The sequence below is a fragment of the Leucopleurus acutus genome (assembly GCF_964270905.1).
Source record: "Leucopleurus acutus genome assembly, chromosome: 2".
Taxonomy (NCBI): domain Eukaryota; kingdom Metazoa; phylum Chordata; class Mammalia; order Artiodactyla; family Delphinidae; genus Leucopleurus; species Leucopleurus acutus.
In genome coordinates, this window is record NC_139143.1 from 27013331 (window position 1) to 27037974 (window position 24644).

General features: G+C 36.3%; 1 protein-coding gene across 1 annotated transcript in view; it reads right to left on the reverse strand.

Moving 5' to 3' along the window:
- Positions 1-24644, reverse strand: part of CATSPERE (catsper channel auxiliary subunit epsilon) — a gene marked incomplete at both ends in the record, with an annotated part of 242671 nt that overhangs the window by 12820 nt on the left and 205207 nt on the right. The window contains 3 exons of the mRNA XM_082833795.1: positions 5586-5743; positions 12412-12498; positions 18485-18584. Of these exons, the coding sequence (XP_082689921.1) occupies positions 5586-5743; positions 12412-12498; positions 18485-18584 (345 nt within the window). The remainder of the gene's footprint in view (positions 1-5585; positions 5744-12411; positions 12499-18484; positions 18585-24644) is intronic.

Below are 24644 nucleotides of genomic sequence, written 5' to 3' on the forward strand. Positions count from 1 at the left end.
TCCCTTGTATGTTATTTGTCGTTTTTCCCTTGCTGCTTTCAATAATTTTTCTTTGTCTTTAATTTTTGCCAATTTGATTACTATGTGCCTTGGGGTGTTTCTCCTGGGTTTATCCTGTATTGGACTCTCTGCACTTCCTGGACTTGGGTGGCTATTTCCTTTCCCATGTTAGGGAAGTTTTCAACTATAATCACTTCAAATATTTTCTCAGGTCCTTTCTCTCTCTCTTCTCCTTCTGGGACTCCTATAATGCGAATGTTGTTGCATTTAATGTCCCAGATGCCTCTTAAGCTGTCTTCATTTCTTTTCATTCTTTTTTCTTTATTCTGTTCTACAGCAGTGAATTCCACCATTCTGTCTTCCAGGTCACTTATCCGTTCTTCCGCCTCAGTTATTCTGCTATTGATTCCTTCTAGGGTATTTTTCATTTCAGTTATTGTATTGTTCATCTCTGTTCGTTTGTTCTTTAATTCTTCTAGATCTTTGTTAAACATTTCTTGCATCTTCTCGATCTTTGCCTCCATTCTTTTTCCGAGGTTCTGGATCATCTTCACTCTCATTATTCTGAATTTTTTTCTGGAAGGTTGCCTATCTCCACTTTATTTAGTTGTTTTTCTGGGGTTTTATCTTGTTCCTTCATCTGGTATGTAGCCCTCTGCCTTTCCATCTTGTCTATCTTTCTTTGAATGTGGTTTTCGTTCCATGGGCTGCCGGATTCTAGTTCTCCTTGCTTCTCCTGTCTGCACTCTGGTGGATGAGGCTATCTAAGAGGTTTGTGTAAGTTTCCTGATGGAAGGGACTGGTGGTGGGTAGAGCTGCATGTTGCTCTGGTGGGCAGAGCTCAGTAAAACTTTAATCTGCTTGTCTGCTGATGGGTGGGGCTGGGTTCCTTCCCTGTTGGTTGTTTGGCCTGAGGCAACCCAACACTGGAGCTTATCCGGGCTCTTTGGTGGGGCTAATGGTGGATCTGGAAGGGCTCACTCCAAGGAGTACTTCCAGAACTTCTGCTGCCAGTGTCCTTGTCCTCATGGTGAGACACAGCCACCCCCCTACCTATTCAGGAGACCATCCAACACTAGCAGGTGGTCTGGCTCAGTCTCCTATGGGGTCACTGCTCCTTCCCTTGGTCCTGATGTGCACACTGCTCTGTGTGTGCCCTCCAAGAGTGGAGTCTCTGTTTCCCCCAGTCCTGTCAAAGTCCTGCAATCAAATTCCGCTAGACTTCAAAGTCTGGGTCTCTAGGAATTCCTCCTCCTGTTGCCGGAATCCCCAGGTTGGGAAGCCTGATGTGGGCCTCAGAACCTTCACTCCAGTGGGTGGACTTCTGTGGTATGAATGTTCTCCAGTTTGTGAGTCACCCACCCAGCAGTTATGGGATTTTATTTTATTGTGATTGCGCCCCTCCTACCATCTCATTGTGGCTTCTCCTTTGTCTTTGGATGTAGGATATCTTTTCTGGTGAGTTCCAGTGTCTTCCTGTTGATGATTGTTCAGCAGTTAGTTGTGATTCCAGTGCTCTTGCAAGAGGGAGTGAGAGCACGTCCTTTTACTCCACCATCTCGAACAAATCTCCCTTCCTGTTTTCTTCTGGGAGTTTTACAGTATCCAGTCTTACATTTAGTTCTTTAATCTATTTTGGGTTTATTTTTGTGTATGGTGTTAGAGAATGTTCTAATTTCATTATTTTACATGTAACTATCCAGTTTTCCCAGCACCACTTATTGAAGAGACTGTCTTTTTTCCATTGTATATTCTTGCCTCCTTTGTCATAGATTAGTTGACCATAGGTGTGTTGGTTTACCTCTGGGCTTTCTATCCTTTTCCACTGATCTATATTTCTCTTTTTGTGTGCCAGTACCGTACTGTCTTGATTACTGTAGCTTTGTAGTATAGTCTGAAGTCAGGGAGCCTGATTCTGCCAGCTCCATTTTTCTTTCTCAATATTGCTTTGGCTAATCCGGATCTTTTGTGTTTCCACACAAATTGTAAAATTTTTTGTTCTAATTCTGTTAAAAATACCATTGATAATTTGATAGGGATTGCATTGAATCTGTAGATTGTCTTGGGTAGTATAGTCATTTTGACAATATTGACTCTTCCAATCGAAGAACCCACTATATCTATCTGTTTGTATCATCTTTGATTTCTTTCATCAGTATCTTATAGTTTTGAGAGTACAGGCCTTTTGCCTCCTTAGGTAGGTTTATCCCTAGGTATTTCATCTCTCGTAATTTAGCAAATTGCTTGGAATGAGACAGGATGTAACTAAATAAACATTAATAATATGATTTCACCTATCTTCGTGTGGGAGAAGAGACAGGAAAAGAACTTAGTTTTATTGAGTCCTTGCTATGTGCCCAGCAAAGTTAGGGATTTTTACCCAGGTTCTTCATTTAATCCTCAGGATACTATAAGATAGCTATTACTGACTCATTTCACAGATAAATAAGCTCAAAGAGACCAAATAATTTGCTTAAGACTAGATGTTACTAGTGGCAAAATTAGGACTCAAATCAAAGTAGACTCTCTAGCATAATGTTCTCAAGGTCCATCAACATTATCTCAAGTGGTAAGATTTCCTTCTTTTTATGGCCAGATAATATTCCATACCACATTTTCTTTGTCCATTCATCCATCCTTGGACACTTATGTTATTTCCATATACTGGCAATTGTAAATAATGCTGCAATGAACATGCGGGTATATATATCTTTTTAAGTTAGTGTTTTTGTTTTCTTTAGATAAATATGTAGGATTGGAATAGTTGGATCATATGGTAGTTCTATTTTTAATATTTTGGGGAACCTCCATACTGTTTTCCATAGTAGCTGCATAAATTTACATTCCCACCAACAGTGCACAAATGTTCCCTTTTCTTCACATCCTCATCAACACTTATCTCTTGTCTTTTTGATAATAGCCATTCCAACAGGTGGTTTTGAGTTGTATTTATCTGATGATTACTGATGTTGGGCACCCTTTTATGTACCCTTTTCATGTATATCTTCTTTGGAAAAATGTCTAATCAGGTCCTTGGCCCATTTTTAAATTGTTTTGTGTTTTTTGCTATTGAGTAGTATGAGTTCTTTATATATTTAGATATTAACCCATTATCAGCTATATGATTTGTAAATATTTTCTCCCATTCTGTAGGTTGCCTTTTCATTTTGTTGATGGTTTCCTTTGCTGTGTAGAGCTTTTTAGCTTGATGTAGTCCCATGTGTTTATTTTTGCTTTTGTTGCCTTTGCTTTTGGTGTCAAATAAAAACAAATTGCTGCAAAGACTGACATCAGGGAGCTTACCACCTATGTTTTCTTCTAGGAATTTTATGGTTTCAGGGCTTATGTTCAAGTTTTTAATCCATTTGGGTTAATTTTTTGTATGGTGTTAGATAGTGGTCCAGTATCAATCTTTCACAGGTGGCTGTCCAATTTTCCCAACACCATTTATTGAAGAGACTGTCCTTTCCCTACTATATATTCTTGGCTCTTTTGTCATAAATTAAGTGACTATATATGTGTGAGTTTCTTTCCAGGGATTTCTATTTTGTTCCATTGATCTATGTGTCTGTTTTTATGTTGGTACCATACTGTTTTGATTACTGCAGCTTTGCAATATAGTTTGGAATCAGGGAGTGTGACGCTTCCAACTTTGATCTTCTTTCTTAAGACTGCTTTGGCTTTTTGAGGTCTTTTGCAGTTCCATACACATTTCGGGATAGTTTGTTCTATTTCTGTGAAAAATATCATTGGAATTTTGATAGGTATTGCTTTGAATCTGTAGGTTGCTTGGGTAATATGGAACTTTTCTTTCTTTTCATTTTTTCTTTTATTTGAGGAGTTTTCTGCTCAGCTCCTTTTCTCATCACCCTCAATTCCTTCACTGTGGGTATCTCCTAAAAGCTCTTTCCTTCTCATAAGTCAGTTAACTTATGTGTGCTCATGGAGTCACTATAGAAGATGCCCACATTTGTGTTTTCAAAACTCTTTATCATCAGCTATTCCCTCCAACTCAAGGCCCAAATTAAAATTTTTAACTGTTTATAGGACATCTTCACTCAGATATGTCATTGTCCTCTCCAATGCAAAGTCAGAACTCTAGAAAAAGAAAGACCTCAAAGAAAAACCACCTCAGTGTCTACTGTGGTCAAAGAAAATACCATAATTTTTAATCACCTAGTCTAGAAAACTTGAGACCATATCAGTTCCTTCTTTTCCTTCATTTGCCACACTAGATCAATATAATATCTCTTTTCCTGATAAATATTTATTAGACTTTTTCCTTTCTTTCCACTCCTCCTGCCAACAGGGCTTCCTTTGACCCTTGTCTTGTTAATTCCACGCCTCTCATTTATCTGCAATTTATTTTCCTTTTATAAGATTCTTTATTTTCAGGCTAATTTTCCTAGAACTATACTCTCATCACAACACTCCCCTAGTAAAGATACTAAAGAGGCTCTCTAGGACATGGTTTGAAATTGAATTCAACATTATGAATTGCCTCGAATTAGTCTGCACCCTTTGTTTTTTACCTTCCTCACTCAAGGTATTTTCCACTTTCTTTCATGAGTCCACGAGCCATAGACAATATGTTAATATTCAGCTTCATTCCATTATTAGTGTGATTTCTTTCATCTGAAGGGTCTATCTTAGTTCTCTGGCAATATAAATTCTTAATGCTCCCTGTCTTCCAGAAGTTTTCTCCTGATGCTCAAGATAGCATTGATTTTTTCCCATCTCTGAATTATTATTATGCCTATCAATAATACAAATAATTATATTTGAAAAATATATCATGTGTTTGCTCTGATTTAACCTCCCTTGGTTTTATGTGTACCCTAAACTCCTCCTTCCCCAACCAGTTTAATTACAAGCATCTTAAAGGCTGAGATTATCCTTATGCTCTATTTGCATCTATCATAGCAATGAAACATAGTAAAGTACTCAGAATGTAATTGTGAATCGATTAATTTAATTAATGTTTAACATGAAATCTTATCTCCCACTCCCATAGAATGTTTAACAGGATTGTTCCAAAATGAAAAAACAAATATGACAGGCATACCTTGGAGATGTGGGTTCAGTTTCAAACCACCGCAATAAAATGAATACTGCAATAAAGTGAGTCACACAAAATTTTTGCTTTCCCAGTGGGTGTAAAAGTTATTTTTACACTATACTGTAGTCTATTAAGTGTGCAATAGCATTATGTCTAAAAAAAGACTGTGCATACCTTAATTAAAAAATACTTTATTTCTCAAAAAATGCTAACCATCACCAGAGCCTTCAACAATCATAATTTTTTGCTGGTGGAGGGTTTGAAATAATGCAAGAATTACTAAAATGTGACACAGAGACATGAAGTTGAGCAAATGCTGTTAGAAAAACGGCTCTGACAAACCTGCTTGACAAAGGGTTGCTACAAACCTTCAGTTTATAAATTGAAGCACAATAAAGTGAGGCATAATAAAATGAGGTATGCCTTTAATTGGATAGCTGGGTGGTATCAAATTAAATCAAGAAAATAAAAATTTAATTTTTAGGAACTAAGGCAAAAACTATTATAATGGAACATTTATATTCACCTATAGTTTGGATCCAGAATCTTCACACGAAACACATACATTCCGGAATGGTCCAAGGGCCAAACTAAATGGTTACGGTTAGACTTGTTGATAATCTCATATGGTTGATTTAAGTCTCCTGGTTTTCCAATAGCATAAGAAAAACAGTGCTTATAGTTCTGAGTAGAAAACAAAGACAAAAACCTTTAGGTCATTAGCTGACTTTAATATACAAAATTATATACTCATATATTTATTTTGGAAAATTATTTAGAGATATAATAATTATTCCTATCTCTTCTATCATTTTAGTGTAGTATAGTATTTTTAGAGGCTATCTTGGGTTCAAGTTTGATAAAAAGTGAAGCTTAGTGAAAGAAAATGCTGTGTTTATTTATTTGCAAACAATAATACATTAGGGTGTTGAGAATCTGTAAGCATTTAATTTCCCTAAATTGAAAACCACAAAATCCTTCAAGGATCCTTAATTTGGGACAGACACTATTTTGATCATAAGGTATGGATACAGTAGTCAAATCTTCTCCTAAGACTTTTATTTATCCCTATTACTACTACTGTCTCTCTGTGGGTCTCATTTATTTATCTCCTGTTCCCTTTTTAAAAAGCATAAACACTATATATTTTTAAAGTTACTTTATTAAAGCTAAGGTAATAAAATAAAATCCTAAAATAATACATGGCATTTCTTCTGGATTCTTGTAGGTCCTGTATGCTTTCACACCCTACTTAAAGTCTTGCTTGTCTGTCATGTATTCTCAGTGAGGCTGAATTCTTTCTATAGCTTTTGAGTGAGTAACTCCCATTTATTCAAGTGGTATTTACTTCTTGTTCTTTCCTTCATATTCTCCCTACATTTTGACAGTTTTCAGTATGCAGATATTGTATTCTTTCTTAACTCTACTTGGTTTTAGAGATAATCAGGACAGTTCATATAGTTCCCTTATTTGGCTATGTGATCTGGTATACATAGAAGTCCCTTCTATAGCTCTCTCATTTTACCTTATTTATATATACTCCAGTATTTACCCTCCTGTTTGAAATTTTTTTTTGAAGGTGAATATTGCCTTCACACTGAAAATTCCTCTACTTTCCTTCTTAACAGGTCATTTTCTTTTACATAGGTGAATCATTCCATAATTATATTTTAATTATAAGTCCCATCCCTAAAACTTTTTTTTGCGGTACGCGGGCCTCTCACTGCTGTGGCCTCTCCCATTGCGGAGCACAGGCTCCGGACGCGCAGGCCCAGCGGCCACGGCTCACGAGCCCAGCCGCTCCGCGGCATGTGGGATCCTCCCGGAACGGGGCACGAACCCGTGTCCCCTGCATCGGCAGGCGGACTCTCAACCACTGCGCCACCAGGGAAGCCCATCCCTAAAACTCTTAATGATTTTTTACAATTTCATGAAGTGTTACTGTATGTCTTGATAAACTGCAAAATAATTCTTCTATCTCTCTCCTTTATCACATTTACTATTATTTCTTCCCTTTGTCTACCTTTCTACTACTGCACTCTCTGGCACATTTATAAAGCAATATGTTAGGTATACATTAATGAAAAACAAGTAAGAGACTCATCATTATTATTTTTTTCTTTTGAACATCAAAAAATTCATTTCTACCTTTATTTGTATGTAAGTACTTGTTTATTTATTTTTGAGATATAATTGACCTATAACATTATATTAATTTCAGGTATACAATGTAATAATTCAATATTTGCATATAGTGTGAAATGATAACCACAATATGTCTAGTTAACATCTATCACCATACATAGTTACATTTTTTTTCTTATGATGGAAACTTCTAAGATCTGCTCTCTTAGCAACTTTCAAACATACAATACTGTATTATTAACTACAGTCACCATGCTGTACATTGCACGCCGATGACATTTTATGACTGTAAGTTTGTACGTTTTGACCACCTTCACCCATTTCACCCCCTACGTGTGGCAACCAATCATTTTTTGATGCACCCTAACTTGAAAACATGATATGTCTTCTTCTTATTATTTTTTTGTTGGTGGAGTTTCTCGTAGGCCAACACGGGCCTGGGAACTTCTTGTTCTACCAAGTGAGTTAATACATGAAACCATGAACTTAATTGAAAGAATATGTGGCACATAATAAATATGTGCAGGAACTGGACACATATCCTCACAGCAATGTATTGCTGATAAGGACACATTCATCTTCTATCATTACAAGTATTTTTTGTGTATAGGCACCTGGGAATATTTATATTGTTTCCAACTTTCTACCTAGTTATTTCCTAATGTGAAAGATGATTCCCACTGATTGTTGCTCCTATTTTTGTGTCATGCCTGATATTTCCTATTGTAGTAACAGACTTTTTTTTCCCCCAATTATTGTGTTTTTCCCTTTTCTTTTTAAGTTGAAAGCCCACTTGATCAAGCTATATATAGCCTCTAAGAAAACACGTCAGCCCTGGCCTCATGAATTACAATTCTTTTTTTTTTAACATCTTTATTGTAGTATAATTGCTTTACAATGGTGTGTTAGTTTCTGCTTTATAACAAAGTGAATCAGCTATACATATACATATATCCCCTTATCTCCTCCCTCTTGTGTCTCCCTCCCACCTTCCCTATCCTATCCCTCTAGATGGTCACAAAGCACCGAGCTGATCTCCCTGTGCTATGTGGCTGCTTCCCACTAGCTATCTATTTTACATTTGGTAGTATATATATGTCCATGCCACTCTCTCACTTAGTCCCATCTTACCCTTCTCCCTCTCCATGTCCTCAAGTCCATTCTTTATGTCTGCATCTTTATTCCTGTCCTGCCCCTAGGTTTTTCAGAACCTTTTTTTTTTTTAGATTCCATATATATGTGTTAGCATATAGTGTTTGTTTTTCTATTACAATAGCCAGGACATGGAAGCAACCTAAATGTCTATGAACAGATGAATGGATAAAGAAGATGTGGCACATATATACAATGGAATACTACTCAGCCATAAAAAGAAACAAAATTGAGTTATTTGTAGTGAGATGGATGGACCTAGAGTCTGTCATACAGAGTGAAGTAAGTCAGAAAGAGAAATACAATTCATCTTTAGCCAAGGACATCTCGGATTACTATGTCAGTCATGTCCAGAAACTCAACTCACATCCTGAGTTATAAGTATGTAGCCAGCCATTCATAATCCACATTCTCCCTTTCCTTCTCAAACTCCAACATTAAGTTGGAAGAACCTGTGAAAATGCCACTTTTGTTTATGAGTCCTTCAGATTTTCTCTTGAGAATTTACAGTCTCTAGAGCTACTTCGCAGATTTTTATGCAAGTGTCATTCATCCTTGTAGAATCAGGACTATGTAGCAATTGGAAGGCTATTTCATTTCAGGTATATGTTTCAGGAAGAGAGCACCTCTGATTGCCATGTTGAATAAATACACAGTGACACTCTTTAGTAAGCATAGCCTTACTCACTAGGACATAAATAGTCTTTGGAGGTACCTGCCTTCTACTATATTCAGACTCCAGACTCAATCCACCCTTTTAGTTGTGAGCTTTTTGTCTCTCATATGGTAGAACTGAACACTTAGGGCCTGGTGTGGGCACTCCAGAATCTTTATAGAATGTAAGCCACTACTTCAGTGTTTCTTAAATGTGGTCCCCAGATCAGCAGTATCAGCATCATCTGGGAACTTGTTAGAAATGCAGATTCGGGGGCTTAGCCCCAGATCTAATGAATCAGAAACTTTGGAGGTAGGACCCAGAGATCTGTTTTAGCAAGTCCTCTAGGTGATTCTGATGTCACCTCGAGGTGATTCTAAAATTTGAGAACCACTACTACCAATTGAGGCAATCTCCATGACTGTTAATTATCAGGGAGATCATTCCTTCCTAGGAGTATGTTATTTTGTCATATCTTATAACATTTGGGTGCCCTTTGTGAGATTCTGTGTAAGAGGGTCACTTACATTTACCCTCAACCCCAGATTCTTGGATGTCCTTCAACAAGAAGTTAGAAGGGTAAGTTTTGTTCTTAACAGATTCCATTACTAGTTTACTTCCTTATGATTTTTTAAATAGCAGAATAATACTGTTTGTAATAGGTGGGTGACCTATAATTAATGAATTAGTTCCACAAATATTTATTGAGCACCTGTAATGGGTTAGATGCTGGGGATACACAAGTGAACAAAACAAATAAAATTCCCTCCCCTTATGGAGCCTACATTTCAGTTGGGGATCCAGATAATAAATAGGATAAGTAAATAGACTATATAATGTGTCAGAGAGTTATAAATGCTAATGACATTAAAGAAAATAGGGAAGGGAGACAGCAACTGTCATGGGGTGATGTTTAACTTTTTCGGTAGAGTGGCCAGGGAAGTCTTCATTGATGAGTTGATTTTCAAGTAAAGACCTGAAGAAAGGCATTAGCTAGTCATGATGGGGGTGCGGTGGGGATGGGGTGCAGGGAGTCCTGCTGGCTTTGTCATAACTCTAAGTGACATGGGAGCCATCGCATGGTTTTGAGCAGAAGAGTGGCACATTCTGATTTATGTCTTAGTAGGATCAGTCTTGGTGCTGTGTTGTGGATGGATTCATGGCAGGCAAGCCCGAAGCAGGGAAACCATTTAGGATGCTATGGTTATAACCCAGATGGTTGGTGATGGTGGCTTGAAACAGTATAGTGGCAGTTGGGTGGCACAGGGTGACCAAATTCACAATACACTTTGAAGAAAGAGCCAACAAGATTTGCTGAAAGACCAAATGTGGAGCATAAGAAAACATTTAGCTTTTATCCTGAGCAAACTGGGAGGATGGAATTTTTATTAACTGAGGTGGGAAAGAATGTTGGGGGAGTATGTCTGGAGGGTGGATATCAGAAACTCAGTTTCAGACATGTTAAGTTTGAAACATCATCAGTTTTCTTGTTTGTTGGAATATTCCCATCAGTAAACATGTGGTTATTTTTCTCAATTATTAAAAAAAAAAAGACCCTTTCTTCAACCCATTGCTCTCCAGCCACTGCACTATTTCTCTCCTTACTGCAAAACTCCTCTGCAGAGACTATTCTTGTCTATTCTTGCTGCTTTGAGTTCTTTTTTTCCATACTAATTAAACCCACTTCAGTAGGGTTTTGTCTCTCACTATCCTACGAAAACTGATCCTGTCAAGGTTACCTGTTACCTCCCTGCTGCTGAAGTAAATGATCAAGTTTCAATCCTCATCATAGTTGACCTATCTTAGTAGTGAATTTAGCACACTTGATCCCTCCCTCCTTCTGGTGAGACTTGCTTTACATGAGGTCCAAAACATCATACTTGCCTGGATCTTCTCTTGCTTCTTGGATTATTCCTTTTTCACCTCCTTTGCCTCTCCTCATTTCCCCCATCTCTAATACTGAAATGACCCAAGATTTAGTCCTTTTCTTTTTACACCTATATCAGGGGTTCATAACCTCATAGTGAGTGTGTATAAATATATAAAAATAGATTTTAAAATATATATAAAGTTGTATTTTATTTTTATATGGGCCCCTTTGGCAATCTGGTGAAGCCTATGGACTACTATGGGCCCCTCTCAGAATAATGTTTTTAAAAATAATAACATAAAATAGGTTGCATTACAAGGGAAACTAGTTATAAGGAATTTTAGTTGTCAAAATATTAAAAACAATATGGCAACATGTTGCACATTCTAAAATATGTGCTTCTTTAAATAAAATTAGATAGAAGGGTCTTACCCCAGGTCTAATAACTACCATAATTTTCTTGATAAAGTAGAAAGCAAGTTCATTAGATAAGAACGAGGATGGGGGAAGAGGAGAAAGCATGCAATAACTATTTATGAGAGGGGAAGAGAGAATGAGGTAAAGAAGTATTTGTTGGGCAGTATTATGGGACCATTTTAATCATGAGATGAAAGTGAAACAAGTCAGCATGGGTATGTTTTTCTCTGGCCACAGTCAGGTGCTAAGGTGGACAGTTGAACTTAACTAAGGTTGTGATTTAGCTATGCAAACATAAAGAAGTGGGGGGGGCAAAAGAATTGAGGGTCATATTAATAGAGTTATATGACTATTGACTGTGGAATTTAAGCCGGATAAAGAGGGAAAAGAGAACGGGGGGTGGGGTGAGGGTGGTAGGATCAATGAATTGAAGGTTATGTTGAGCTGGAAGAATTGTTCAAAGGATTGTTGGAGTAAAGCTCCTAGAATAATGTTACTAGGAAGATAGGGAGTGGTGGATGGAAAATGGATGGTTTGGAGTTGGGAATTCAGAGGGAGATACATATCGTTTGTATATATATCTCTATCTTGACATGTATAGGTTCTGAGGTAGAAGCAAAATAACATTCTTATTGTAGGGTTTACATTTTACAGGCTGAAGTACCTTATATGTCACATTTTATTCATGAGATATGATTTGATTTGCCAAATAACATAAATTAATTTCAATTTAAGAAAATTCACTTGAAAACAGTATAGGATTGATAACTGATATTCAGAAATGATCTTTTAGTTACACAAGATTGAAACTTCAGGCAGTCTTTAGAAAGACTCAGTCTCAATGCTTTAACATGTTTGTCAGATATTTAATAATCTGCAAACAAATTTTCAGAAGAGAAAATTAAAACAAAATTGTTAGTAATGCAGGGGCAACAGAAGATCAAATAGAATTAAGATGAAGCATTTTGGAAATCATAATATAATCCAATAGAAAAATTGGATTTGATTTACAAAGTCAAATTTAAACCCAAAGTGTTTCCATTAAGCACTTAATACTAAAACGCCAAGTTAGTTATTATAAATAAACAATTTGCAAGGTAATATTTTTCTTACCTCAGGTCCCCAGGCTTCTTCTAACGGGAGGCGCTTGTTAAGCTCAGTCATTGACTTCCATGTCTGAGCTTCGTGCAAACAGCCACTCTGTCAAAAGGTTTTATATATATAGAAAGGTTATATATATATATATATATATATATATATATATATATGTTTTACATATCAATTTATTTCTAAGTATTTAATATAGTTTAGTGCTGTTGAAAATTATATATCTAATTTTTAAATTATTTAAATGTTTGCTGATATACAGAAAAACAATGGACTTTTGTATATTGACCTTGTACAGAGAGAACTTCTTAAACTCACTTATTAACTTTGTTTCAGATGAACAACCATGTTATCTGTGAATATGAGTTTCATTTCTTCCTTTCCAATCCTCACACTTTTAATTTATTTGTATTGTTTGTTGTTTACCTTATTACAGACATCAAGAACAATGTATAGAAATGGTTAGAACATGCCTCCTTGTTTCATTCCTGATTTCAGAGGGAAGGCTTTCATATTTTCACCATTAAGAATGATGTTTTATACAGGTTTTTTGTATTGACATTTTATTAGGTTAAGGAAGTTACCATTTATTTATAATTTTCTAAGATTTATTTAAAAATAATGTTATGTATGGGTGATAAATTTTTAATCAGATGACTTTTCATCAACTGTTGTAATAATCTTATGCCTTTTCTTATTTATACTGTTAATATAGTGGATTACTTTGATTTTCAAATATCCCCAACGCTTAATTTATGAAATAAAGAAAACTTGGCCTGGATGGATTATTATTATTATTTTATTTATTTGTTTTTATTTTTGGCTGTGTTGGGTCTTTGTTGCTGTGCGTGGGCTTTCTCTAGTTGTGGCGAGTGGGGGCTACTATTCCTTGGAGTGCGCAGACTTACTGTCGTGGCTTCTCTTGTTGCGGAGCACGGGCTCTAGGCACGCGGGCTTCAGTAGTTGTGGCTCGTGGTCTCTAGAGCGCAGGCTCAGTAGTTGTGGCGCATAGGCTTAGCTGCCCCATGACATGTGGGATCTTCCCGGGCCAGGGCTCGAACCTGTGACCCTGCATTGGCAGGTGGATTCTTAACAACTGGGACACCAGGGAAGCCCTGGATTATTTTTTAATAAGTTGCTGTATTTGACTTGCTAGAATTTTGTTCAGGTGTTTTGTATCTATGGTTATGAGTCAGATTGGCTCATCATTCTCTTCTCTTAAGGTCCTCATCAAGTCCTCCTGGATTCACAAAATGAGTTGAAAGTGTTTCCTCCCACCCTTATACTCTGGAAGAGTTTTTATAAGGCTGAAGTAAAATTTTTCTTAAATATTTGGTAGACTTCATCAGGAAAGCCATCTGAGATTAGAGTTTTCTAATTTTTGGAGGGGGGGAATACAAGAAATTTTGGTGTATTTTTCAAGGCATTTGTCCATTGCCAAATTTGTTGATATAAATTTGTTTATAATAACCTCTATTATCTGGATTTTAAAATTGTGATATTTCAATTCTATTTTTTCATTTGTCAACTGGAATAATTTTATAAAGAGATGCTTCCCCTCATCTACTGTTTGTTTGTCCATTGGTAGAGTTCATTTGAAGAAAATAGGATAAATATTTGTTTCTCTTTATTTACCAGTTTTCAAAATAAGGAATTGGTTTCCTATCATTCTGTAAAGGTGATTTAAAAAGAAAATCATGAATTCATCGATTTAATATATTTAATGAGTTTTACTCCATTGCAATAATTATTCTCCAGGAAGCTCAAACTGTCCCATCTTTGGCCAGTAGAAACCTCTTGATGTTGATTTATGATTACTTTTATTTATTTATTTTTAATTAATTTAGTTTATTTTTGGCTGTGTTGGGTCTTCGTTGCTACATGCAGGTTTTCTCGAGTTGTGGTGAGTGGGGGCTACTGTTCGTTGTGGTGTGCGGGCTTCTCATTGTGGTGGCTTCTCTTGTTGTGGAGCACGGGCTCTAGGCATGCAGGCTCAGTAGTTGTGGCACAGAGGCTTAGTTGCTCCACGGCATGTGGGATCTTCCCAGACGAGGGCTCGAACCCATGTCCCTTACATTGGCAGGCGGATTCTTAACCACTGCGCCACTAGGAAAGCCCGATTTCTGCTTACTTTTAAATGACTCTAGCAGTCCTTGATACTTCCTTGCTATTGGGTATGCCAAACTATTCTAGGCTCATCTTGTACATTTCTTCCTTCAGGCGTGGAATCAGCAATTTATCTAAGAGTGCCCAGTACGTTTAGTGGGAAACGGTATTTCAAAACAACAATCTGGCTACTAAGTATACTTTCAGCTACTGATTAGTTATGTTTCTAAGATTTTAACGGTCAGAATAGGAAAATTTTATCTATCTCTCTATTTGATTAATAAATTTATATCCAGAGCAATATCCAATACCTCATGAGTTCATATTGAGTCCTATTCGAATTCAAGATTTTTGTCTAACTTCTTCTATCTTAACATATGTATCTTCTGGCTTTTACAACAAAACACTTGGTGAGGAATGGTGGTATTAGAAAATGTCATTATTACACATTTCTTTTATCTCACATTATACACCTCAAAACTTTAGAAAAACAATACAAATATTATCACCAGTGTCATGATTACTGAAAACACTTATACTTTTCCCTTGTATATGCTCTTCACATTCTCCTATCATATTTTATAATTGTACTAGATCTACATTGTCAGAGAATACACCCATTATATATTACATTCTAACCCATTTAACCCTCATTTTGTTTTAGTCTTGTAAGTAACTATATACTATATTGTAATGCTTCCTCCTAGTCCTTATGTTGATTTCTCTTTAGTATTTTTGATTTTCTGAAGCTTCTTACTTAGTAAATTACCCAGGAAGGGCTCCTGGGAACAATATTATCAGAGCTTTCTACATACTGATAGCAGTTTGTGCCATTTACAGTGTAATCAGTTTTGCTGGATGTAAAATCCTTGGCTTGTATTTATTTTCCTTTAGTATCTTAAATATTTGACCCCACTTTCTCCTGGCATATAACACTGCTATAAAATGTCTGATGATAATTTAATTTCCCTTATAAATTTCTTGCATTTTTGCTTCTATGCCCACATGGGTTGGCTATTCTGATTTGATATTCTGAAGTATATGGTATGCTCTTTCAATAAGAAGTTTGAAAATTTTTTTTTCGGGGAGTTGTGTTTGTGTGGTTTGTGGTTGTGTTGTGGTTGTGTTTTGTTGAATTATTAGTATTTGTTTTGTAGTATTTGTATAGTATTAGTATTTGTATTAGTATTTGTTTTAGTATTAGTACTTAGTATTTGTATTAGTATTTGTTTTGTATTTGTTTTGTATTTGTTTAGTTTTTGTTTTGTATTTGTTTAGTTTTATTTGTTTTGTATTTGTTTAGTATTTTAGTATTAGTTATTATTATTATTAATAATATTATTTAACATTATTATTTAATTATTTAAATAATTATTTAATTATTTAATAATTTAAATAATTATTATTTAATTTTAAATTAAATAAATTTTAAATTAAATTTTAAATTAATTTAAAATAAATTTTAAATTAAATAAATTTAATAATAATAATAATTTAAATAATTATTTAAATAATTATTTAATTATTTAATTAATTATTATTTAATATTATTATTAGTATTATTTTAGTATTAGTACTTAGTATTTGTATTAGTATTTGTTTTGTATTTGTTTAGTTTTTGTTTTGTATTTGTTTAGTTTTATTTGTTTTGTATTTGTTTAGTATTTGTATTTAGTATTTGTATTAGTATTTGTTTTGTAGTATTATTAGTATTTGTTTTGTTCCTTTGCCTTGGTTCTCCTTTTTCAGGAATTCCATTTATTCTTTGCCTATCCTCAATATTTGTCACTTTCTCTCCAATCATTTTTATTTCACCCTTCATTTCTTTCTTAAAATTTTTTCCTCTTTTAATTTCATGTATCTTGTAAGACATTATCTGTTGTTCACCTTCATTTTTTAAAATGCTATTTCTATTGTATTCAGAATTTTATGTTTGGGAATTATTTTCCTTCGGTAACTTAAAAATATTTTTCTTCAAAGACTTCTGGTTTTTATTGTTTCTATTGAGAAATCAGCTTTAAATCTTATAGTTACTTTTTTGAAGGTAAGTTATCTTTTTTGCTCTGAATACTTTAAAGATTTTTCTCTTTGTTTTTGATTTTGGAAATTTTACTGTGATGTTTTTGGATGCAGATTACTTTTTCTGTGCCTTGATGTCTTTCACCAGTTTTGGAAAATGTTCCTTCTGACCAACACTCTTTCTTCTCTTTTTTTAGGACTCCAGTTCTTAGATCTTAGCTTTGGATCTCCTTTATGTTCTTTTTCTATATTTTAAATCAGTTTATCTCTCTATGTGTAATTCTGGATATTTCCCTCTGACCTCTCTTCTAGATGGCTAATTCTCTTTTCAGTGATCACTCCCAATAGTTGAGTTCATACTTCCAGTTATTGCAATTTTAATTTTTTTTCTAGAAGTCATTAGTAGCTCAGATATAAGCATGGATAAGGCAGAAAAATTAATGTTTAAAGTTGCATAACACTAAACAAGAACAATACCAGGGAAAGTGACATATAGGCATTGGGAAGACAATAGCTGAAGGACTGAACTGTGGAGCTCAAGTTAGATAGGCAAAGAAGAGAAGAAAAATGGGAGAAGCAGAGGGTTTCTCTAGAATATCTAGAGATATCTAGATTGTGTGAGAAAAAAGTAGATATCTAGATTGTGTGAGAAAAAGAGGCAGAGGAGTAGTGGGAAAGAGAGAGCTAAAGGGTCCAGAGACTGAAATGTTCGCATTTAAATGTAATTTTAATAGGAGGAGCTATATTGGTCAGCTTTGCTGCAATAAAAACTCCAACCCTCAGGGGTTTTACACATTAAAATTTAATTCTTGATCACACATAATCCAATGCAGATGTCCCTGGTTAAATGGCTCCTATGGATGACTCTCCTCAAAACAGTAGATTAAAAACTCAGACTTTTAAAAATCTAGTGGCTTCTTGAAGTCCCTTATCCCCTTCATCCAGTTCACATCTACTCCATCTTTAATCGTTGCTGTAATATATTGACATGTGAAGGAAGATGGGAAGCATGGAGGTGCATGTGAAGTTCTTAAGTAATTCATCCTGGACACATATCACTTCTGCTCATACTCCAGTGATAAGAATCAGTCACATGGCCTGACTTAGTTGTGAATGAGGCAGGAATGTGTGATGGTGGATTTGTTTGGTCACATAATTGCAGTAATGTGGAGGGGAGTAGCAGGTGGAATTCAGGTCTCTTTGTTGTCACCCACGTAGGTTCTACTTCTTGGAGCATGAAGGTCTCTGGTACATGAGAAAGTTACTTTGGAAGGAGTCAACCCTGGTTTTGTATGAGATCTCTGACAAATCTCAGGAATCAATGCTGGTAACTTCTAGAGAGGCTCCATCATGATGGGAGGCCCTCAAGGGCAAAAAGCCCCACGTAGAAGGGATGGGAGTGAACTGTGGTGATTTGGAGTAGGAAGGTCTTTCTGCTGTGGCCTGCAAAGTGAACAGGAAGAATAAAGGGGATTCACTGTGGAGGCTGAGAATGACCAGTCATGGAGGATGAAGGAAAACCAGGAGAGTGTGGGGACAGTGAAGCCACGGTCAGTGGGTCAAATGCTGCAAAGAAGTCAAAGTGAGATGAAGCCTAGAGTGTGTCCATTTGATTTAGCACAAATGTGATGAATGTCTGAGAGTGAAATGCAGGCCCATAAATAATCAAACATTAAATACAATGTGGAGAGAAAATGAAATATTAATCAATAATTGCATCATCCTACTATAAACATTATCTTTTCTGACCCCTTTAAGTCCGTTCTATAGGACAGTGTTTTATTTTTTCATAAATGAATTTTCATAGTCATAGAATTCAATATACAGGTCATATTTATTTTTCCTACCTACAGCTGACTGGTTTTGTTTTCCTTAGATAATTTATATATAGATTTAAAATGGAAAGACTTGTCTAATTGCATGCTAAATTCTATTTAAATCCAAAATGTCATACCTTCTTCATAGTGTTGTTAAAGCTATAGTCATCCCTGCCATGTATTTCCCACACTATGAAATTTACTTCAACATCTTCAACATAGCCACTGTCATTGTATCTGAAAGAGACAGCGAACACAAAAATAATAGTTTAGTGCAGAAGGGCTAAAAGCTCCAGCTGTCAAGACAGATGTACTTAGGTTTGAATCCTGTCTTTATCACTTAGCTTTGTGACCCTGGGGAAGTTACGTAAACTCTTGAAGCCTCGACTTTCTTATCTGCAAAATAATAACAGTACTTACAGTATAGGTTTCCTTCAGCTCTCAAAATAAATCTCATGGTAACGAAGCAGAAAATTTTCACTTTTTTAACAGTTGGAACCATAAGTTCTCTTCAGTTTGACAGGAACCGTGTATTGATAAGGTGAGTAGGTGAGGCCATGCTGTCATGGCTGGTAGCAGGGAGAAAGATGGAAGGGAGCCATGAATGGAGGAAGGGCAAAGCAAGGGTTCCTTGGTGTTACTTAATCAGCAAATACTCTTTGGGTGCCTATTATGTACCAGAGAATTAAAGCACAGAACTACTATGATTAGAACTGAGAAGGTACAGATCTCTCTGGAGGAACCAACTGGAAGATGTGGCTAAGTGTTAGAAGATCAGCAGCTTCAGTAAGAGTTGAGGTGTGGTTGAGAAGCAGAAACAGTCATAAGCTCCTTGGATCTATATTCATGCACAACCCCTGCTCAGAGAATGCATGATGACTTTCACCAACAGCAGACACCACCAGCAGACAGTCCAACATGGACAGGGTGCCCACTCCCCTGATGTCAGGACTGGAGACATAAGCCCCACTGAGCTTACAGTATTTACCCCAAACTCAGTAAGTTTTAAAAGAGATGTATTACTTCAAATTGTTATGATTTTTTCTGCTACCATATGAAAATAGGGCCTTGAGAAAAAAGCTAAAGTCAGTTACTGATAATGTCATACCTTTGAATACCAGAGCTTGACTGTTTTAAAAATGGTTACATGCCTTTCTTCTCCATCAGTTATTGCCCATTTTTCTGAATTATCCCCCACACCTCTTGGATGGAAATTTCACTTAGGACCTTGGTCTCAGGCAGGTTGCCTCAGTGTCTAATATATTTTCTTGCTTCACATCTCTGTGTCTATTCATAAAAAAACAGCAGATGCTTCACAGTGACCCCTTACTCACTGCCCAGATCTCTGCCTGACTTTGCAGTCATTCTGTCTAGCTTTGCAGGTCGGCTATAACTCACTATTATCCACCCATGGTCATAAAAAACAGTTTTTGTTCCTTTGTCAGAAATTGAGAAGAAAACATCTTTAAATGTCAGAAAGTGTTATCTGAGAAGTTATTTTGTTTCTATCTTTAATTAGTTTTTAGAAATCATAGAGATGAACTCAGGTGTAGTTAAGTGGGGATTGGTTCTCCACTTCTTTCTTGGCATGTGATGGGGGTTACAGAGAACTCTGAACTCTAATGAGAGCTCTGGACCCTCCCCACAGGAAAATGCACATATGTGTGGGCATGCACACAATTTTCTATGCAGTTTCAGGGATTTGGGCAAAGCTCTAATTCTAGGAGCTTTGGAAGGTGCAGCATGTTTGACCGCATCTTCTGAATGCCATCAGATTCTTGAATTAATAAAAACTAGTTGCAAAGCCCTATGTTTTATTTAAATAAAAAAGATCTTAACTGAACTCTGAGCAGGCATCTTTTGACAATCACAAAAGCAATAAGCTACAGTGTCATCTAGTGGCAATAAGGATAAATTGCATGACATACTTTCTGGGTTTATAATGATCTTTGATGTTCTATGTATTTCATTGAGAATATGGGACCAAAATACTTGCCTGTGAAAGCATGGCTTATTTTCATTGAACTTCATTAATGTGAGATATAATACTAATTAAACCTGAGAGATTCATGAGTGTTACTACATTTTGTAACTTCTCCCTACAATTTGTAACTTCTCCGCTATTGCACTTCCACTTTGGGAATTGGGAAGGAGAGACCTCTCTGTTGATCCATTAGACACATATGTTTTCAATCCTGTCTGGTCACTCTAGATAGCCCATTGTATTAACCTTGTCTTTTACTTTCTGTAATGTGATGCTTTAATATCTAGGGCCTTGCTTACCTTGGAGGGATGCCCTCCCAGGGTTAACTCCTAGAGATAGTAAACAGCTCTCCTAGGTATGCCTTTCATATGCAAACCAACCGATCCAGAGCCCATACCCCCAGCCACCTCCTTTATGGGTTGTCACACTGGGCCACTATCTACCTGCCCTAATCACCCCAAGATCAGGTACTAGACAACAAGACAGTATTTACACCCAGAGCCCACTGAAATTACTCAAAATAGCCAATCCTAAACCTGCTTACCCTGTCTCATCCATTCCTTCCCACAGAAAACACAATAAAGACTCTTACCTCTGTTTTCCCCTCACTTCCTCTGTCTCCTGACAGACCCTGGTGCTTCCTTCTGAGGCCCTACATGGTGTGCTGTGCCTCCTGTTTCTTGGGATTGGTATTTACAATATATACCTTCCTTCATGACAGTCATTTCCACGTCTGTGTGTCTTACCACATCTGATTAAAACAAATCTTGAGTAGCCCTAAAGCACCCCTATTACCTGTTACTGAACTTCCTGCATCATAGTAGAGCAATTATGTCCAGCTGTTTCCTCTGGGTTGCTTCTGTAGCACCAAATTCTGGTTTAGGATGGGTTGTCATGGGAATTAAGAAAGCAAAGAGGCAGCTGGGATGACATATTCCTAGGTGGATCATACTCCCAGGACTTGCTTTATTCTTATTAACGTTTGCTAGTGAATCTATTATTGTTTTATCTGTAAAATTCTGCCCAACCTTGTTCCTGAGCCATTCTCTACAAAGGTAAGACATTTATTATAATTTAGAGATCTAGTCCACACACTAATTTCCTAGTGACTACCCATGTCTGCCTGTTTTCTCAAGGCTTAATTAATTAGCACCCAAATTTGCCTCTGATAAATACCTAATTGAACACCGGGTTATCAACTATGTATTGCTATAGTTCAGTTGAATTGAACACTGAGCCTTATTGATCTGACTGTCCCTCTGTAGTTAACCTCAACTATTCAATCGATTATCCTAGAAGAATTGGAGGCAAAAAGCTTTATCAAGCGATTCCTTGTTGCAGAGATACAAAAAGTTACCCCTAGGGAAAAGTACTGTCACAATAGTCCAAAGTAGTGCTGCTTCAAAAGTCCACTCTCTGACCCCAACATCTTCCATCTTTCACATCCTCTCACCTGCCCCTTGACCTCAAAGGTACTTCCAGTCCTCTGTTTCCTGTCTGCTTTCCTGCTACACAGAAGTTCCTTTCTAGCTGCTCTTCCTTCCCCAATCAGCCCAATCTCATGCTTGATCATCGGACCTGCTCTCTCACTAGCATCCTGGATGCACTCAACTGTTCCTCCCCTTGAATGTAATATCTAACCTAAACATTCGATGGTATCTATGACTTCTTCATCTGTGCATGTGCTACTTCAGACATTCACTGTGTGTGAGGATTGGACCCACTCACGGCATCTTACCTCAGTTGTGCCTTTGGTGTTGTCCAGTAATCTTTTTACTGGCCCTTAGCCAGCCCCTTCTCATAGTACCCTCAGCGACCTTTGACATTCTCCTCAAAGACCCTCCTCAACCCCTCCCTTCTCTCAGTTTACAGGTGGCCCTCCTTCCTACATCATGTAAGTAAATCGAGGCTATCAGACATGACCTTTCTCAACTCCTACATTCCTATTTCCAAACCAGTCACTTTCTGCATTTATTTTTACTCCTTCCCTCCAAGTCTCAGAGGATGAATTGTCCTTTCAACTTCGCCACGTGGCCACTTGATTCTACTTCCCCAGTTTTCTTCATGGACCTTGTGCCTGTAGCTTAGGCACTTATTTTTTTTAATTAGGAAATATTTCATATATGCAGAAGAACACAGAGAATAATGTGAAAATTATTACTTATCATTTCCATCCTGGTTTTATACTTTACTTATATGTAAATGTATCCACAAATCATATATAGTATTGATTTATGGGTTTGAAAATATACATACATGATATTATACTGTGAATATCTTTTGGTGATTTTTTTTCCGCTCAATATTAGGTTTGGAAATAAAGCCATAGAAATTTCCAGTCTCTTGATCTCTGTTTTCCTCATCAGCAGGTCCTTTCTCGTCTCTCTTCCTTCCCTATCCAACCTGAACTTCACGGCTGATCATTTGATTCCCCCTTAAAGCATCCTAGTTCATTCATTTTAACTGCTATTTGGCATTCCATTGTCTAACTACACAGGAACACATTCATCCAAATGTTCACTGTATTTTACCTTACATATATTTCACCACAACTTAAAAAAATCTGTACTTAAAAGATACCATAAATAAACATTTCAACCACCTGTCTTTTTTACTTTGTTTATGGTGTCTTCCACTGCAGATTTTTAAAAATTGAAGTATAGTCGATTTACAATACAGTTAAGTTCCCTACATATGAACCTGTTCCGTTCTGAGAGTGAGTTCGTAAGTCCAATTTGTTTGTAAGTCCAACAAAGTTAGCCTAGGTATCCAACTAACACAATTGGCTATATAGTACTGTACTGTAATAGGTTTATAATACTTTTCACACAAATAATACATAAAAGCAAAGAAACACAAAAAATAAGAAAACATTTTTAATCTTACAGTAAAGTACCTTGAAAAGTACAGTAGTACCAGCTACATCATTGCTGGTTTTACACTTGCTTCCGGAATCCTGGGCTTGAAATAAAGATACTGTACTATGGTGTTCTACACAGTACTGCACAGTAAAGTAAACAAAAGCACAACCACTTGTAGAGGATGCACACACATGACAAAGTACACCAGATATGTGAACTAACTTACGTGATTGGACATGCGAACGCACGTTCGCATCTTTGAAAGTTCGTAACTTGAAGGTTCGTATGTAGGGGACTTACTGTATTATATTAGTTTCAGGTGTACAACATAATTGCTGGATCATATGGTAGTTCTACTTTTAGTTTTTTGAGGAACCTCCGTAGTGTTTTCCATAGTGGATGCACCAATTTACATTCCACCAACAGTGTACAAAACTTCCCTTCTCTCTACATCCTCACCAACATTTATCATTTGTAGACTTTTTGATGATAGCCATTCTGACAGGTGTGAGGTAATATTTCAATATTTTTAGAGATTATTTAACTAACTATTAATCTAAATAATCTTGTAGATTAATCTATGATTTTATAGATTATTTAAATAACTCCATTTAAAGTTATTACAAAGTAATGGCTGTACTTCCTGTGCTGTACAATATATCCTTGTTGCTTATTTATTTTATACATAGTAGTTTGTGTCTCTTAATCCCATACCCCTATCTTGCCTCTCCCCTTTTCCCCCTCCACTGAAAAACACAAGTTTTTGTTTTCTATATCTGTATCTCTGTTTTGTTATATACATTTGTTTCTTTTATTTTTTAGATTCTACATATAAGTGATAACATAGAGTATTTGCCTTTCTCTCTCTGGCTTATTTCACTAGGAATAATATTTTCTGGGTCCATCCATGTTGTTGCAAATGACAGAATTTCATTTTTTTTATGGCTAAGTAATATTCCATTGTGTGTGTGTGTGTGTGTGTGTGTGTGTGTGTGTGTGTATATACCACTTTTTCATTATCATTTGTTAATGGACACTTAGGTTGCTTCCATATCTTGGCTATTATAAATAATACTGCTATAAACATTGGGATGCCTGTATCTTTTCAAATCAGTGTTTTCATTTTCTTTGGATATATGTCCACCAGTGGAATTGCTGGATATGGTAGTCTAGTTTTAGTTTTTTGAGGAAACTCTGTACTGTTTTCCATAGTGGATGCACCAATTTACATTCCAGCCACAATGTACAAATGTTCCCTTCTCTCCACATCCTCACCAACATTTATTATTTGTAGACTTCCTGATGGTAGGCATTCTGACAGGTGTAAGGTGGTATTTCATTGTGGCTTTGATTTGCATTTCTCTAATAATTAGCAATGTTGAGCATATTTTCATGTGCCTGTTTACCATCTGTATGTCTTCTTTGGAAAAATGTCTATTCAGCTCTTCTGCC